Below are 19,687 nucleotides of genomic sequence, written 5' to 3' on the forward strand. Positions count from 1 at the left end.
ATTAAATACAATTAGAACTTGTTAAAACTTCATGGTTTTATTCACATTTGTATTAAATCTAGATTAACCCACAAACAGTGTAATTATTAGTTGTAATACAAGTATAATTGTTTTTTTCATTAGTGGATTTCAATGCTCCTTGTTTTATCATCTATTCGTATGTATTTCATTGCATGGGTAAAATAAAGTGTTTACCGGAAATCCTTTAAAACAACCCCTGCAAAAATGTAGCCACTTTTAAACCTGTTCGGGACCCTGTGCAAGAAATTACCCTGTTGTTTTCCAGTAAAACAAAATAATGATTAGTCCAGGATATACAGTACAAAGGCTTCATTATGGTCACGTGGTGCCTGTTACATTTCTCAGCGCTTTGTCAAGTTGAGCCAATCAAGCCGCTTATGATTATTATAATAATAATAGCCAATAGAGAAAAAAACTCACTCTTTCATCAAAGAAGGCGGGTTTACTTTTTAAGTAACCCATCGATAATATCTTTACATTACACTTTTATCCTGGAAATCTTTCGCCAGAAGACCATTGGTTTGATCTTCCGCTCTCTCTGGAGGAGTCAGTATCCCGTCATGCACCGCTGTTTGAGCGGCACAGCACGAGCACGACACATCAACGTGTTCTGATTCGGGACATGCAACACCCGCATTGATTTAAAATAAAATAAAATCATCAACTCGGTGTCGGTTTTAAGTGTATGAATCGATTTTTATTTCACCCTTGCTTGAGGAGCTGCAGCGCGTGTGTTTGAGCGAGATGTCTCTGGTTTGTGCTAGTAAGTGAGTTTGTTTCTGTTAGCATGAGTGATTAGCATTGTGCAGCGTTAGCCATTGTTGTGCTACATTAGCAGAAACTTTGTATATGAGAAACTACACTTAAATCACCATGCTTTTTAGTGGCTTTGCTGTATTTCATTGAACTAGAAACGAATTAACACAGTGTTGGTAGTCGGAATAACATTAGTCACTTCTTAACTGTATAGCTCGACAAACAAACCATCATCACAAGGGAACAGAAACGTGAATATATAAAGTTTCCTGAAGTCTAGGCTAACTATTGAATGTGAATTGGAGAGTAACGTATTGTAAGAAACATTTGATTAACTCTGGTGTACTTATAATGAAGTTTTGTACTGAAGAAGAAGGAGACTTAGATCTGATTTGAATCTTATTTATTGTAATTCTTATAAATATCATTCTTATTCTCTCCCCAGTTTCTAACGAGGTGCCGGAGCACCCCTGTGTCTCTCCTGTGTCCAGTCAAGTGTTTGAGAGGCGTCTGATCGAGAAGTACATCGCAGAGAATGGAGTGGACCCCATCAATGGCCAGCCTCTGTCCGAGGAGCAGCTCATCGATATCAAGGGTACAGAGACATACATGACACTGGTTTCAGGAGACGTTCAGATGATCTATGGTTACTTCAAAATGCATCTGTTTCTTTACTTTTAGTGTCTCACCCCATTCGACCAAAGGCTCCCTCGGCCACCAGTATTCCTGCGATCCTCAAATCTCTGCAGGACGAGTGGGTGAGTTCTTTGTCCTGACTGTGTGAAGAAGAAATAGTTTGTCTCTCCTCCGTCACTGAGTCTGTCTCTCCTCCGTCACTGAGTCTGTCTCTCCTCCGTCACTGAGTCTGTCTCTCCTCCGTCACTGAGTCTGTCTGTCTCTCCTCCGTCACTGAGTCTGTCTGTCTGTCTGTCCTCCGTCACTGAGTCTGTCTGTCTGTCTGTCCTCCGTCACTGAGTCTGTCTGTCTGTCTGTCCTCCGTCACTGAGTCTGTCTGTCTGTCTGTCCTCAGTCATTGAGGTTGTCTGTCCTCCGTCGTTGAGGTTGTCTGTCCTCCGTCGTTGAGTCTGTCTGTCCTCCGTCGTTGAGGTTGTCTGTCCTCTGTCTATGAGTCTATCTGTCCTCCGTCGTTGAGGTTGTCCGTCTGTCCTCCGTCGTTGAGGTTGTCTGTCCTCCGTCGTTGAGTCTGTCTGTCCTCGGTCGTTGAGGTTGTCTGTCTGTCCTCCAGGATGCCGTGATGCTGCACAGCTTCACTCTGAGGCAGCAGCTGCAGACGACTCGACAGGAGCTGTCTCACGCTCTCTACCAGCACGACGCTGCCTGCAGAGTCATCGCTCGACTCACGAAAGAGGTCACTGCTGCCAGAGAGGGTAAGAGCGGCAGATTTGTGTGTTCTGGATGTGCTGATGGTGTTGGGCCTTCAATGACGTGTTCATTATTCTGCTTGCAGCTCTGGCTACACTCAAACCTCAAGCTGGACTGATCGCTCCTCAAGCCACTCCTGCTTCTCAGCCTGCAGCTGTGGTCAGTCATTCCTCCAGACAATTGATTCATTCATTAAAGCTGGAATCGATTTAAATGTGTGTGTATATATTTTAATATCTTGAACTGATTTGATCTCTTAGGGTGCTGGTGGTGAGGCTATGGAGATCAGTGAGCAGGTCGGAATGACTCCAGAGATCATACAGAAGGTGTGTTTAAATACAAGTACCACATGGTTAAACATTCAGAGATGATTTCATTGGATGCCAGATCACGTTATCAAAGCTAATGAAATTTTTTTTTTTATAGCTCCAAGACAAGGCTACCGTCTTAACCACCGAAAGAAAGAAGGTAAGGATTTAATTGTCACTGTGTGGAGCATTGTGTGCCTTCATAAATGTACTTAACCTTTTATGTGGCTTTGTTTTTCAGAGAGGAAAGACTGTGCCGGAGGAGCTGGTCAGAGCAGAAGATCTCGGCAAGTACCGCCAAGTGGCCTCTCATGCTGTAAGTAGCCAATAAGATCTCCATTATGCACTATATACATAAATTCCCATGATCAATCATTCTTTAAATTTACAATCCATTAATTGATTCTCCTTAATCTCTTAAACCTGAGCTTTTTAGTGATAAGAGCAGTGAACTCTACATACTTCCTGGGCTTTGAATACATTTATACACTCTGATAACCATTTATCCGAGGTTGCCACTTACCATTGTGTTGCTTTTACTACTTATGAAATATATCTGTGTGTGTATGTGGTTTCACGTGTCGACCCAGCCCTGTGAGCTAACAAATATGTATAGCTTTATTTTTACAATCCAGCAAGCTTTTAAACTCTTTAATCAGTAAAAATTATTAGTTCTGGTTAATGGTTAAATGATCAATGTCTATTTAAATAGTTGCATCTAATGTTTGTGTGCGTTATGCGTTTTTATCCATATTATCATCTTTTCAGCGTGTTGTTTTGAGTCGGTCAATCATGATCTTCAATGTCATTTAGCTTCCTTTTGGACAGCAGGCAGCTTCTGTTCCAGGAAGTGTTTGGAACCGAATTAATCTCAGATCATTCTTTTTCCCCTCTCTCTTCCTGCTGATCAGGGTCTTCACAGTGCCAGTATCCCAGGAATCATCTCTCTGGATCTCTGCCCAACAGACACCAACAAAGTCCTCACCGGTACCATTACAACACGACTACACACACACACACACACACACACACACGATTTGATCACAAGTCATAGGGTTCACATAATTCGAATGCGTCTCCTGTGAATACACCGTCTGAACCAGAGTTGTTTTGACCTGCTCTCCCCAGGTGGTGCTGATAAGAACGTGGTGGTGTTCGACCGTCGGGAGGAGCAGATTGTTGCCACCCTCAAAGGGCACACCAAAAAGGTGTCGTCTGTCATCTACCACCCTGCTCAGGTATGCCATCGCTCCGCTCTTCATTCATCGACTCACTTCTGCTCAGTCTTCGGTTCTCACGTGTCTCTTCTGGTGTTGTGGGTCAGTCGGTGGTGTTCTCGGCGTCTCCAGACAGCACCATCCGTGTGTGGTCTGTGAGCGGAGGCAACTGTGTGCAGGTGATCAGGGCCCACGAGGCCAGTGTGACCGGCCTGTCTCTGCACGCTACAGGAGACTACCTGCTGAGCTCTTCTGAGGACCAGGTAACACACACACAGCCTGATGGATGAGGAGCAGTACACAAGCAGCTAGGGATGTCATGATACTATCAATATCTTGATATTGCAATAGCAAAACTCTCTTGATATTATTGTGGTCACATGATGATGAAACAGGAGAAAACTGTAGTTTTTATTTATTATATTTATTTGTAAATCCAGGAGCACAAAAGCAGTCTGGTGTATATTTATAGCAATAGCCCAAAAAAATTCTAAATTATAGATTTTTATTTTGTTCCAAAAATCATTAGGATATTAAGTAAAGATCATGTTTTATGAAGATATTTTGTAATTGTCCTACTGTAAATATATTAAAACTTTATTTTTGATTAGTAAAAGGCATTGCTAAGAACTTCATTTGAACCACTTTTAAAGGTGATTTTCTCAGTATTTAGATTTCTTTTGCATCCTCAGATTCCAGATTTCCAAATAGTTGTATCTCAGCCAAATATTATTCCATCCTAATTAAGCTTTTTTTTTTTTTTAAGTTGTTTCAAACAAACTAGCACCGAAGGCCCAAATATGGCTTAATCCTTTCATCAATGTTTCAAAGCAGAGAGTACACTTCGACAATATTCTCGTATCTTGAGATTTTGATTTCGTGACTTCCTTACAAGCAACACATATACATGTTACTAAATTAGATTTTGCTCTCATTAATAGAAGTTATATGGTTTGCAGTTTCACTACTTCTCTGAAAAGAACTTCTCAAAACCTTTGTTTTGTGTTTTTAAAGCAGTTTTCTACTTTTGTCATGATGTAATGCATTAAAGCGTGTTGTGTTGTTGTAGTACTGGGCCTTCTCAGATATCCAGACTGGACGTGTCCTGACTAAAGTGACGGATGAGACCGCTGGATGTGGTGCGTTATCTTAATTTTTACTGTAATATAATACAAAAATGCTGCTGCTTGAATAAAAACTATGTTCAGTTGAGCAAAGGAATATGTACAACATACCAATAAAACATTTCAGATCTTTGAAGGCTGAAAAATATCAGTCTGTATTTTGTTAGCTATATAGCAGAGTGCTTAGATTTGATGAACATGTGAAGCTCTGATCTGATGTGTCCCTTCAGCTCTGACCTGTGCTCAGTTCCATCCGGACGGTCTGATTTTCGGCACCGGCACGGCAGATTCTCAGATTAAGATCTGGGATCTGAAGGAACGGACCAATGTAGCCAACTTCCCCGGACATTCAGGTCCTGTGACGTCCATCGCCTTCTCCGAGAATGGATACTATCTGGCCACTGGTAAGTCACATGACCCCGACTTGGAATAAACCGATAATTAACTCTTAATGTTGCTAAATAAATGATGAAAACGTGAAGCAGCTCTACTGAAGGCAATAGTGTTCAGCTCCATTCAGTTCAAATTGAGTTCTTTTCCAGTAGAGTTAGTGCACTTAAATGGGCTTTACTTGATGTGAATTGTCTTTTTAAACTCAGTTTTGTTTGACCTGTAGGTGCTCAGGACAGCTCACTCAAGCTGTGGGATCTGAGGAAGCTGAAGAACTTCAAGACTATCACTTTGGACAACAATTATGAGGTCTTCTAGCATAGGCCACAGATTGGACTGCCATGAGTTCTGCCATGAAAAGCTTGGCTAATGTTTGTCTTCCTCCTGTAGGTGAAGTCTTTGGTCTTCGACCAGAGCGGGACATATCTGGCTGTTGGTGGATCAGACATCAGAGTTTATATCTGCAAACAGTGGTCTGAGGTGCTCAACTTCCCTGGTGAGTGGAGCCGAGAAGTGCTGGGCTTTGTTTAGTAGTATTATACAAGAGGAGAAAGCCTTTCTGTGTGTTTGCTGTCGTCTTTGTCAAGAACGTTTTGTTTTGAGCCATCAAACGGACTTTTGTTCCTAACCATGCGTTCTTGTTTGACCTTCTCCTGTAGATCACTCTGGGCTGGTGACCGGTGTGGCCTTCGGGGAACATGCTCAGTTCCTGGCGTCCACTGGCATGGACAGAAGCCTCAAATTCTACAGCCTTTAATAGAAATGGAGAACTTTTTAGGAGAGACGTCAAACCGGATGATTATTTTCCCACAGCAAACATGTCTGTCAGTGATAAATTGTGCTTGTGTATACATATACATTCACGTTCATATACATTATTGTAGTGATGAATTCCTCAGACATACAGTATACCTGACTTTTGGCAGATTAGGGTTGATTCAAGATTCAAAATATTTTTTTTTCTTTTCTTTTATTTTCTGTCTACCTTTTAAGCTTTGGTTGTAGACTGGCAAACTTTGTTAGTGTCCCATGACTTCTTTTTTCTTAATCAATTTGTGGACAATGACAAAAAAATGTGAAATGGATTCCAATAAAGTTTAAATTGTTTTTATGTATTGTTTTTGTGTTCATTGAATATGCACTTGTAAGAACTGATCAGGAGTTTGTTTGATGCATTCAGAATGATTGTTTTTATTTTTTTTCAGTGCAGAAGCATTGTGGTCTAGTTTTGCAATGTTTGACAGGAGCATTACAAAGAACATAGTCTTGATATCTGTACATAGTCTTGATAGCTGGACAGTAACAGCCATTGCCAGGAAGAGCAGGGTGATAAAATTTGGAGAGAAACTGAGACGATGCAGGAGGATCATCATCCATCTGTTGACTTGGATCCTTTTCTCACACATTACTGGCCCTGAATACTCTCAGCTTAAAGCCTGTTCAAACATTATTCTGAGCTGCTTTCTGAAAGCAGATTTAATTAAAATATGTAGAGATATGGCCAAGATGAGCCATTCATGTTTTCAATCCACTTTGGCGGAAGATAAAAATAAAAATGGTAGTTTATTATAGGTTTGTAGCAAGTGAAATGTGGTTTGTCTATTTGCTGTGAAATATCTTAAAGAACCACTTTTATAGTAATATCTTTTAGACCAACTGCAAGATGTTTTTATATATATTCTTAATCGTATTGATTTTATCTCTCTCAGTTTTAAATGTAGAGGACTTCAGATGTGTTTTCACTGTAACCCTAAAAAATAAATGCAGTAAATTGTTTATTTCACTTTTAAAATTTACAAAAGGAAAACGTGATGTCAGTTATGAATACAAAAACAGCACTACACATATACAAAATGACACTGGAAAATTAAAAATACATCTTCGTTTTGATATCAATAACTTACAGCATTCAAAGAAAAAGAAGAAAAACTCAAGTTACATTCAGAACAGAACTGAATTTAGTCATGCAGTCCTTCACTACGATGACCAAGTCTTGCATATACAGTGTTAGGCTTACTACCAAACTATTTGACGACTACATGCCCTGTAACTACTAAAAAAACAATATTTACATAAGAGAGCCATAAAAATATCAAATAAACATAATCAGCCAGCAGTGGTCGCTGTGAGACCCTCTAGAGGAGCTCCTGTGGCAATGATTCAGTGGTTTTCTGAGAGAAAGGGTTTGTTTAGGATCTGTTTGTGCTTCAGAGGATATAAACAGCGGTTTCCTAAAGAGGAGACGGACTCATGTCTCCTCACGTGCACAGCACAGAGCTCAATCATTACCTCCTTGCAACAGGATCAAATATAATGGTCTGCCAATATCAGGATCTGCTTTATTTTTTCTTTTATCACTATAAAAAGTTCTTTTTTTTATGGGCATAGCCTGTTCCAGCCAGACCAGGTTGAATAAAAATAACAAGATGTTGTTGTAAGATGTTTTGAGCATTGTTCCTGAGGCTTGTGTGCAGCCCAACACGAGATGGCACCAGAAATGAAACCTTCTGTGCTGTTATGGCACAGGGTTGGCATACTGCAGACGTGTGTGGGCCGGTCCTGCGCTGGCAGCTGTGTCTAAGCCCAGCGAGCGTCTGTACGCCGCAGACAGTCTGTAGAGCACCTCCACAGGGGGACACGACTGACCATCGGCTTTCTGTGTCAGCAGCATCTCAAACAGAGAGCTCACTTCAGACATCAGAGCTCTGCCTCCCAGAGGGGCCTTCTCCGGGGTTTTACCAAACGTAGAGAAGGAAGTGGAATCATCCGGACCAGCCATGGGACAGCGGGCATCAGGGGACGGCGGCCCGTCCGGGACAAACAGGTTTTCATGGTAGTCGGTTGTCAGAGGAAGAGAAAGACGGGCCATCCATGCCGGATCGGGAATGTCTGAGAACACATCATCTACACAAAAAGAGGAATAAAATATGTCAAACTGTATGCATGTAACATATGTAAATAAATAAGCATTTTCCAAAGCACTACTAATCAGTTATTAATAAATATGGCCATAAATATAATGCAATATTTACACACATCTGTCTGTCTGAATCTTCACTTGTTTACTTGTGAGAGTTTGTATGCATGAATAACAGGATGATAGGATATCCCGAGAGGAGGTGTGCATTTATCTGTGATTTCCTTTGCTTGAGTCTGAACACAGATGAGTAGAGCCGGTGCAACACGGCATGGACTAAAGTCACAGCATTAGCCACAGATTTAGGGCAAAGGAAGAGATGCAGGATAACAATAAACAAGGAAATGACCTTCATTAAGCCAGAAACATTCCAGAAATAGTTAAGTGAATAAGTGTTTCCATTTAACATCCACTGCACAACCAATTCCTCAAATGATTCAAATGTTCTTCACATTGAGAAGTGTTAACTTACAATGGTTCCTTTATTTAAAAAACAAACTATTTTTGAACTTTGCATCTAGTCAAATCACCCGCACACACTCACAGCACAAACACACACATCTCCATATCTTTAATGATTAGTTGCATACTATCACTTGTGTTTAGCATTGTTTATACTCTGCCGTGCATTTTTGGTCGTCTAATGTATCACATAACTCGAGCTCAGTCTTAATTTGCTGGAGTGGCTGAAACAGAAATATTTGTTTTTGAATAAGCGAGGAAAAGTCTGAATGTGATGGTGGAGAGTACAAAACACAAGACAACCTCCACGAAACCGACGCAGCTTCATAACCTTCCTCAAGTGTTTCTTCTCCCGTCGGTGGATCAGAGATGTCAAGGTCTTAATCAAGGGCTCAGCTTGTACAGAAGCTCACGGAGAGAGAGTGCGAGTAAAGATGTGAGCTCCAGCCAGCGCTGATCAAACAAACCCACATCAAAACCTCATGTTCACGACTTCCTCTCTGCACACCGCTTTCAATCTCTAAACTCAGCCCGTTCCATTATAATCATCAGTTAATAATTATATGCCCCATTATACTTCTTGCTTTCTTTCTTACTTTTATTCCACAAATCTCATTCTTACAGCCTCTCAATAAATTATGGAGGAAATGGTGGAAGTGCCTTTCAATCAGCAATTCCTCTAAAGCAGTTAAACCTTGAAGAAATGCCATAAAGAATCCAACCACATCAAAACAACCGAAGGCAGACTTAAACACATGACAGTGACATGTGTGTAACATTCGCTTACACTGCCATACCTTCTCAAACAAGCAAACAGCCCTTCAGATCAGCTCCAAGTCTGAAAACTGGCCCAGCACAATGGTGTTCATATGCATTCGCTCAATTATTTTATCAGGCGTTTAGCATGGTTGCATCAGTTTGGTTCAACGATCCTTTCAAACCAAGCAGATCTTTGTTTGTTCAACACATCTACAAATATTTTGTGAAATCTGCATTGGGAAATCTGTAGCCCTGACACAAAATTACCCATCACATGCATTCTTCTATTAGGTATGACCGCTTGGAAAAGTGACAGCACACCTTTAATATGTCATTCATGTGAGCAGCTCAAACAGTGCAAGCAACTAACTAACGGAAGAATGTGAACCATTGTTATTCATTTAAATCACACATAATTCACCAAAGTGCATGTGTCACCTCTGGCCCTTGAAAACCAGTGTGAGAAGAATTCAGTAGAGAAACCGCAGCCTGAGGCCAGTGTGTCCTTCAAAGGAAGAGTGTAGAGACAGAACAATGTCTTACTTGTGCACGCACACACACACATTTCACACACTCTCTCCTTCTCTGTCCCTGGGGTACACATCGTATGCATTGTGCTGAAGTGAAGTGAAGGCTCTCCATCATTCAGAGGAGTGCGTAAGTGGTTAAAACTGAGATGACTCAGGGAATATGTACCTGCATGCTTCAGAAAGAAACCCCCGATAGTAACTCAAAACCATCTGTCTTCAGTAGCATGACTAACATCAGATGAGTATCAGGGCAATACTGACTCAAGCAAAGTCTGTTCTAAAGCTTAGCTGCCTTGTCCACTTCTAGAGTTCCTACAGGTTTGTTTTTTTTTCACTCAAATCCAAGAATTGAATATACAAAATACAAAAACGGCTCACATCTCTGGCATTTCAAAAGCAAATCGTTTGCAATAATATTACTTTCTGTTCGATGTTTGTGTTACATAGAGAATTCTGTGTTGTGTTTTGCAAAAAGTGTTTTATGAAATTGAAAACAAAGGCAGAGAATTAATGTATTGTTTTGCAGATTTGGTGCGTGCTTCTGGTGTTTTGAGTGTCAGGTTTCAGAAATAGTGTGACAAGTAAAGATTTTGTGTTTAAGCATCAATGGGAACATCTATATTGCAGTAGCTACTGATCAAAGTATTGATTTTTAAAAAAAATAATGATGGTATTATTGAAAACGATATTAATACAAAATTGCATGTTTTTTGTACTTTTGTTTGATGTTTATGCCAAAACACCTATTGAAACACTGTGAGAAGCAAAGAAGCCAAGAAAAGTGACACATGCACAGAGATGTTCCACATTAAACAGACAGATAGAGAGAACGGCAGAAAAATAAACAATTAAAAATAAATAAATGAATTGAATTAGCTATTTAAAAAAGAATCATTCAGTGCTTGGGTAGATTATTTACAAATTGTAGTCTGCTACGGATTACAAATTATATGAAAATTGTAGTCAGTAATGTGATTTAGATGACTCATTTAAGGTAATGTATTCTGACTACTTTTGGATTACTTTTAGATTACTTCTGACCTTAAAAGTTTACACTTGAAATGTTTTATTTGTTTACCGTCAATGCCTATGTGAGTTATCATAGTCACTGTGAACAAGCAAATGTGTCATTAAATGATTGAAATATTAACTTTAACTGGAAGTGGACTTTTAAAGTAAATATTCTTAAAATAGTTTTTTTGACTCACAATCCCTTAACTGGGAATCCATGCATCACATAAACAAGAATTAAAAATAAAAGAGCAATGAGATGCACAAAGACTTCCAGGTTTTCAATATATATATATTTTTTTGTTATACATCAGCAGTGCTTACTAACTTAATTATTATTTAAAAATTAATTAATTAATTATATTGCAATTATTGTAATTATTTGTCTCATGCATTGTGTAATTGACTGAGAGGTCTGCAAATTCACATGCATTGATCACAATTTAATTCACAAGACATTTACATGGCCGTTCTATATTGTTTAAATATTAATCAAAGCTTAACAATGTGACATTTTTTTAAATGTCAAAGAGAAAAAAGGAAGCATTATGGAGAATTAATAAAATGTGAGTGAATCTGAATGTAATCATGCAATCCATAAAAATGTAACTGTGGTCTGATTTTGAGCATTTTAAAACATAATATAATCTCATTACAAGTACCACATTTGTGCAATCTAATTATGTAATCCAGATTACATGTAATCAGTTACTACCCAGCTCTGTTAGTATCAGACATCAGAGAGATAAAAAAAAACCTAGACCTTGCATTCAAGAGAACAAAAAAGGTCTCGGTTAATTTACAGCTAAATCTCAGAACAATAGATGGAAGGAACTGCACAAAAACATTTACTCTATACATAGACAAAGGAAACACAGCAGCGAGAATCGAAATGCATATTAATACATCCGGATCAACAAAGTTTAAACATTAATGTTTCCAGAGCATGATTTCAGTGTTCAGAATCAACTTAAAAATGAAAGTAAATCTACATAATTATGTTTTTTCTCTGACTTATTTAGTGATTGTTAGGCTATATGTGAAAAACAGGATAAAACTGGAAATCACCTACAAAAATAGCAAATCATGTGCAGTACTCACAATCAGGAAACCATTCCACATCACCTTACTTCACTTAACCTAGATTACACAATTAGTTCTGCTCCTCTAATTTCATTAAAATTCCTCCAATTCTGCAGCGTTACAAAGGAGACTGGTATTCAGTTCAACGTCTGTGAGACGTTTCGTTGTTTGTGTCTTGACATTCAGTCCAACAGCACTTTTGCTTGTGTGGTATGACTTAAATAATAGTTCACCCCAAAATAAAAGTCCTGTCATCGTTTCCTCTCTTGCATTTTCTTTAGGAAATTTCTGATGTGTGCAAGTTTGGCTTGCATGGACTTTCAAAAGATGTACACATATTATGAGAGAATATTAATTTTCTGAGTAAATGAAGGCAGAAGTACCCCTTTAATTGAAGATAACAGTGGACTCAAATGAGAATAATTGCTTTTAAAAGTATGGACATTTACCAGAAGTCAGCAGATTATTGAGGCCTTCTTCGTATACATGGTCCAGAGGTGAGTCCCAGTCCATGTCACCCATTTCACTCTCTCCATGACCACTGTCTTTAGTGCTCAGCCAATCAGCATCCTGAGCCCCGGACCTACAACACACAACGAGAACAGTGAAGCAGTGAGAGCGTTTCCCAACATGTGCCAACGACTCATAAACAAGCTCTGAATGAGTTAAAATGCTATGTAATGCAACTAAACTGAGGCACAAGTGAAATGGTGGAGGATTGACAAAGAGTCAATGTTTTAATGTGGAGCATTTCTAAACAATTCCAACCATATTTTACATAATTAGTGCAATTAAACTTTATAATTTTTGAAGAAAAGTACACTGCTATAATGATAAAAGGATAATATGATTTAGACAACACCAGTGGTATTCATTGCATTTAACTACCATGAATATGATATTCAGTACCATGCTATATTGAAGTATGTACTAGCACCATCACTGTAGCATTGTACTAACACAATAACTTTTTGTAAGGGTATATCAAGGGAAATACCTATGCGATTATCCTTAATATCAGATTAACAGTGCTTTCAAAACTGGGATTTTGTGAGATAAAAAGATCTCAACACTGAACCTAAAACAAAACTACACACAGCTGAAGGAAGTCTGACTGCACTGTCTTTGGTTTAAGCAAGCCCTGTCTCGCACAGATGAGTCACGGTCTATGCTTTCTCTTTTTTATAATAAATGAACGTTACATTTATAGGAACAGTACTGCATTCTGTCTGATACAATCTGTGTGTAAGACAGACAGCGGTTGATAACAGCTATACGCCTCATTCTGTGTTCACTGACTGACAGACACTTCCTTTTTAACCAGAAATCTGCCCGATAAAATATTGACCAACTTCTAAGAGTGATATTGTGATTGTGAGGCTACTGTGGTATCAGGTGTTAGTGTAGGAATGAGTATACAGGACTACAGTTGTTGTCCGTTTGGTCAAGAGCTTGTGTGAATAAAATCAAAAGGAGGATAAAAATGGTTTACCGGCCAGTTCTGTGGGAATACTTGTTGCCCCGAAAATTTGGTCGAGGTTGAAGTTGCCCTTGATGCAATAGAGACAGGAGCTGAGACACCTGCTGTAGAATTAAAATTATGTAAAATGAATAATCTCACATACAGGGAAATTTACCACATAACCCACTTTCATCTATTAAAGTTTCAAAACCTTTGAAATTCTCCAAGAAGCCTGAATGACCATACACAACTTGCAGGCTGTTTGCTCTTTCAGAATGTCATAATTTCATAACTCAATATATGATTTTGGTCTGTTACAGAATGAGTTACATTCAGAATGAGCCCTTTCTAAGGGTTGTGGAGTTTGAGCTGTTGAAGGGGTGAGGGCGAGACAGGAAGCTGTTTCTACACAGGGTCTATTCTTCTAGAGGCTATTTCCTTCCAGGATGCACATAAGAAACCCAGCCTTGGCTGTGAGGACAGGCACCGGTGACATTTCGGCCCCTTTCCTTTGCAGTCGCCTTAGGTCTAATTCGCCAACTGGGCCAAGTGAGTAAGGGAGGGTGGACTGGAGAGGAGGAGAGGGTGGGGGTCAGGATCCATGCTCTTCCTGACTGGGCGCTCTATTCACGTGAGCGCTCAAAGCCATGCCAGGACCTTTTGTTCTGCTAAACATTTTGCTAGAGGTAAGCATCTGGGTGGACCCAGATCCAGAGGATACACAGTTTGACTAGTACAGCACTTTTGGGAAATGCTAGCTGATGAAAAGCTGTTATTCTCGCTTTATTTAATGAGAATCAGATTAGTATCAGCAATTTGTTGCCGACTACCAGCCCATACACGTCTGTGAAGTATAATCTTACTGTGCAGAAATATCTGTGTTTGGTTTATGTACTTTCCCCGCTCATAAGACAACCAATGAATTTGCTTTTGTTCCCACATTCGGTAGGACTCTGTAATGTGATTACACTGAGGATCGTTTGCGTTTTCTCCTGAGGCATATTAAAGGTTTAAGTTACTGTGTGACACTGATGTGATTCTGAATACACTTCAGTCTCTTCATCGTCTGTCAACTGTCCCCTTAGGCTGCTATAGATATGGGCCCGTTCTGCAGAGCAACTGCAGGGTGGGAAAGCTATCATGTGCTTGACCTAATATGAACTGGGATACCTTGAAATTAAAGTCAATACCTTTCAAAGTGGTTTAATTTAATGCATTTTCATATCTGAATGTTAAGATTGTAATAAAAAGCATCTCTTACTTGCACCTCGGGTGAGGCAGAGGACAGCTCAATCGAACCGTTCTCTGCTAAGGCTGCCATAGAGAGTCGAACAAGGTTCCTCAGGATCTGCCTGTGGTCTGACTCTTCCAGCTTTCCTCTTCTTTCTGTGGTCTTTGGTCTCCGTAAGGTGGCCTGATTACTGGGAACTGAAGACATAGTTTCTGAGGGGTCTGTGGTAGTAGGCTTGACCTCTTCATTTTTGTTTCGTTTGAGTGTGCTGGTCTGTGAGTTTGCATAAGACGATGAGGAAGGGTTTCTGGTCTTTTGCAGGGTTCGAGATGGAGTTCCTGGGTTAAAAGGAAGTGTTCCATTCCACTCTATGCTCCCGGGCTTTCTGAGTATCTTGCTCTGAGCGAGTGGTGGGTTTCCATCTATTTCGGTATGTGCTTGATTTTGAGCCATGCGAGCAAGGGATGGTGTAAGTGTAAACTGGCCTTGTGGATGCAGCATTTCCACTAAAGGTGAGGTACATGACAATGCCTCAGCTTCATCTTCTTGTGGAGTTTCTTTACGACCCCGTAGCACTGGTACCAACTGGATGTCGTTCTTGTGAATGTGCTTCTGTGGCCGTCGTGGGTGACTGGTGTAGGTTGACTCAGCTTGTCTACAGTTGTAAGCACGGTTGTCACGTTTGTCATGATGACAGAATGTCTTGGCCAAAGCAATGGCTAGAAATAATACCAAGCAGGTTGATCCAAGGCAGATGGCCAAAAGCATTGTAAAACTGTACTTGGCCTGGATGTCGTGAGACAAGTTCTTTAGGTGGTCGCGAAAGTTGATGAATGTCACTTCCACTGTGATTCTTGTGGTTAGCATAGGTGTTCCCATATCAGATACTGCAATGCCCAGTTTAAAAGTTCTGCCGATCAATTCTGTGGCATTGGTTGTGTTCACATAGAGCTGTCCAGTAGTTTCATGCAGAAAGAATAGGTTAGAAGGCTTGCCATCTGTTATTCTAAAACGGAGTCTTCCATTGAGACCAGAATCTGGATCACTTGCACGAATGGTGGTGGCCAGAAAACCTTCGGGTTTGTTAAGGGAGTTATTTCTTGGTTTGTAGAAGTTATCCTCCAGAGCTTTATTCCCAAGTTCAGTTACAATCTCCCCTTTGTCCACATTCACTGGGACGCTTAGCAATGCAATTCCCTTCTTGGGTAGTGGCTCATGAATCACAGGGTAGTTGTCATTAACATCCTGTATCTCAACTAGCACTGTTGCAGTACTGGTCATTGGTGGGTATCCTTGATCTACAGCCTCCACAATAAATGAGTAGGAGTGGGTTTCCTCATAGTCTAATGACTGTTGGACAGAAACAGCCCCAGTGCTGGGATGGACTGAGAAAAATGCTGTTGGTGTTCCCAACTCATTCGATTCTCTAATGGAGAATAACACCCTTCCGCTGAGGTCCATGTCAACATCATGTGCCTCCACGGTCAAGAAATGTAACCTAGGAGTGTTGTTCTCTTTGAGGATGCTCCGGTAGAGACTTTTGGCAAACAGTGGTGCGTTATCATTTTCATCCAAAACATGGACAGTCAGGAGCTTAATACAGGATAGAGGAGGATCACCACGGTCCTGAGCTACAAGAGTGAGGTTATATTCCATTTGTCTCTCACGATCCAGTGTATTATTGGTTACAATCATATAATTGTCTCCATGGATCTGTTTGAGTCTGAAGGGGCCAGATCCCCTGAGAATCTGCACTTGTACCTGCCCATTCGCCCCAGAATCGGCATCAGATACCATCACAAGAGCAAGGAACGTTTCATTTGGGGCTCCTTCAGAGACGGTTGCAACAGGGGAGTCTTGAGGAGTCCATGTTATATGTATGCGAGGAGCATTATCATTGACGTCTCGCAATTTGACTTGCAGCTTGTGGTGAGATGGGATAGCATTGGGCCCCAGATCTCGAGCTTGGATGTCTACCTCGTACACATTCTTTTCTTCAAAATCTAAAGGGCCTTGCAAAGTCACAGCACCCGTTTTTGGATGGATGCTGAATAGTCGTTGCACTTCCGGTGGGACATGTTTACTGAGAGAGTACTCAACTTCCCCATTAGCACCTTGATCAGGGTCTGTAGCACGGAGATTAATGACAATTGTCCCATGAATACTGTCCTCTGCTAGTTCGATAACTGCTGGGGCCTCCTCAAATACAGGGCTATTGTCGTTGGAGTCTAGAATTGTGACTATAACTTTAGTGCTGCCTGATTTTGGTGGGTTCCCTTTGTCCCAGGCTGTTAGAACCAGTTCTAAAGACGGCTGCAACTCCCTGTCCAGTTCTTTGATGACCACTAATTCAGCCTGCTTGGCCCCTCCAGAAGTACGGATATCCAAAGCAAAGTGCTGGTTGGAAGACAGGGTGTAGTTCTGCAGGCCATTCGATCCCGCGTCTGGATCTACAGCCCGGTCCAGAGGGATGCGCATTCTCAGTGAGGCTGTCTCAGAGATCTCCACCTCCTGCACTAGGCTCGGAAAGACTGGGCTGTGGTCATTTTGATCCATCACCTCCACACGAACTGAGAGGAAATGCATATCACCACCCTTTCTGTAGAGAACACTGAAGGCCAGCTCACAAAATTCTGCTCCCCAGCATAGCTCTTCTCGGTCCAGCCTGCGTAGGGTTGACACAGTACCATCCTTTGAGTCAACTGTGACTGGTAGAGTATGTCCATGCTGCACGACCTGAAAGTTTTCCAGTGATCCTGTTTCCCCACGTTCACGTAGGTCATCCAGGAGGCGACCCACCCTTGTCCCTGAGGGCTGTTCTTCCCAGACATGATACTGGATAATGAGGGGAGCAGAGCCCGTATTGTGGGCAAGACAGGGTGGACACTCAATAAGAGCTGCTAGAATGAGCCAAACCTGGAGCATGGCTGTGTGTGAGTTTATTATCTTTTATATACAGTCAGATGTGTTGAGCAACTAGATTTGAAAGAACTAGAAAACTAGAAAAAAAAAAGAAATACAAAAAAAAAAAGAAAACTGCTATTTTAGAGTCCAAAATTAATGACAGTACCGCCACAACCAGGTGCTTTGTAAACGACCATTTACAGTAAATATAAAAGTCACAAAAATTAGAAAATGATAATTGTCATCACAAAGTTTCACAGCTATCACTTTATAGTAGTGTTGTCCTATATTAACACTGAGATTTACTGATGTGAACATACATAGCACACCACAATAATTAAACAGTAAACACCCATGGAAAATATTGATGACTATTAAGACAACTAAATCGCTTTTATAAAAGTATAATTCCAGACCATTCTAGTTTATAAATAAGGTTATCATCTCCCATAGCCAAATCAGTGTTATTCTACAGCTCTACTCACACACAGCTGCTGCTTCCCGGCCCAGGGCTCAGTGTTAAAGTGAGGAGCGGAGGAACTCAGGGGGCTGGGACGGCTCATTCAGGGGGAATGTCCTGAGAGCCAATAACAGATAGTGAGGGAGGAGAGTACAGCGCTCCTTAACTCCACCCGTGGATTTAGAAGAAATGTGGCTGGAATCAACGGTGTGCTTTTAACGAAACATGATCCCGCTTCTTTCATTCTGTGCCTCTAGCTCTTCACACATCTGACTTTAGTCCTTTTCCAAACTGTCTAAATAAACACAGTAAGAGTCATGCTCTATGGCATTTGTCATCAGACTTGAAGCAAACCTAAGATGAAACCTTTAGGGGCCTTGAACACAAAAATGCTATTTGTGTTTATTCTTTTATTATCTTTTAATTAAATTGTTATGCTGCATATAATTTATGATGAAAAGAAAAGGCTTCTGATTAAATAAATTGACAATTATAATAGTGTTACAAACAGATACATCGGCCATTTTCATAAACAAATATAGATTTTAAATATTTTATGTACAAATTACAAAAAACAAAAACTACAATAAAAATTAATTGGGTCACACTTTATTTTAGGGTCCAAATCTCACTATTAAATAACCATCAACTATGACTTTCGCCTCAATTAACTCCTTATTTGCTGCTTATTAATAGTTTATAAGGTAGTTGTTAAGTTTCGGGTATTGGGTAGGATTATGGATGTCATGCATTATATATACTTTATAAGCACTAATAAACAGCCAATATGTTAATAATAAACATGCTAATAAGCAACTAGTTATTAGTGTGAATTGGACCCTATACTAATGTATTAGCATTAATTGTTGGTAGATATGTGTTAGCATTAACCTAAATGCTAATATATAATTTCAACTGTTCCCAATGGTTTTGGTTATACAAGCAGGAGATATATTATTGAAGGCCTGTGGCCAATAAAAAGAGGATGGTGAAAGGGGAAAAGCGCAGACCCCACTTCCTCTCTACATGGGGGTCTCCTAACACAAACTATCCCATTACCTGCAAGCCAATAAAAGCTTTTCCCAGAGTGATAGCAGAGAGGTGACGTGACATGTTTCTGCAGCCCTGTGTCCTGTGCTGGGGGTCAGAGGTCTTAACTCTTGAGTGCACATTAAGTTTGATCAGATGCTCATGAATTGGGCAGTAGGGAGTTTTCCTTCTCTAAGAGCTAGTGTGCATGTGTTTCTCAGGGGTCAGAGGTCACTCCATGTGATTGGTGTCTATCTCTAAAATAAACAGGCTTGGCCTTCACACATAATCATCTCTCCATTTTCTAATTAACCCCATCTGGAACGAATAATGACCTTAAGTTTGTCTGCTCATGTTCTCGTCTCCCCATTTGCTTTCTTTAACTTTCTCTCCTTCACTCTCTTCCTGCAGCTCACAAAGGATATAGATTGAGTTTTGTGTGTGTGTGTGTGTGTGTTTGTGTGAATTTTGTTTCATTTTAAAAGAAACAGACACCACAAATAATTGAAGAACGTGTCCACATCATATTTCACCTTTAAAAATTAAGTGAAATTGTATGTTTAAATGCAAAAAAAAAAAAAAAACCTTGCAACATCAGCTCACTGTTCAGCACAGGAAGCTATAGATTTAAGAATGCCTT

The 19,687-nt window shown here is 40.3% G+C and overlaps 2 protein-coding genes across 2 annotated transcripts; one reads left to right on the plus strand and one right to left on the minus strand.

The window, feature by feature from the left end:
- The first annotated feature begins 530 nt into the window (after positions 1–530).
- Positions 531–6,310, plus strand: prpf19 (pre-mRNA processing factor 19). The gene is made up of 16 exons (XM_052573838.1): positions 531–784; positions 1,223–1,372; positions 1,459–1,535; positions 2,024–2,165; positions 2,246–2,319; positions 2,421–2,486; positions 2,587–2,628; positions 2,710–2,784; positions 3,380–3,455; positions 3,597–3,706; positions 3,793–3,948; positions 4,755–4,824; positions 5,040–5,213; positions 5,426–5,508; positions 5,590–5,695; positions 5,859–6,310. Exons 1-16 carry the CDS (start codon positions 766–768, stop codon positions 5,954–5,956), a joined length of 1,518 nt encoding a protein of 505 aa, XP_052429798.1. The 5' UTR covers positions 531–765; the 3' UTR covers positions 5,957–6,310.
- Positions 6,173–18,085, minus strand: pcdh12 (protocadherin 12). Its single transcript, XM_052573837.1, has 4 exons — positions 14,685–18,085; positions 13,454–13,545; positions 12,411–12,544; positions 6,173–8,103 (listed from the first exon to the last, which is right to left on the minus strand). Exons 1-4 carry the CDS (start codon positions 17,577–17,579, stop codon positions 7,715–7,717), a joined length of 3,510 nt encoding a protein of 1,169 aa, XP_052429797.1. The 5' UTR covers positions 17,580–18,085; the 3' UTR covers positions 6,173–7,714.
- Between the last annotated feature and the right edge of the window lie 1,602 nt (positions 18,086–19,687).

This window comes from Carassius gibelio, chromosome B14, assembly GCF_023724105.1.
Source record: "Carassius gibelio isolate Cgi1373 ecotype wild population from Czech Republic chromosome B14, carGib1.2-hapl.c, whole genome shotgun sequence".
NCBI classification, from domain to species: domain Eukaryota; kingdom Metazoa; phylum Chordata; class Actinopteri; order Cypriniformes; family Cyprinidae; genus Carassius; species Carassius gibelio.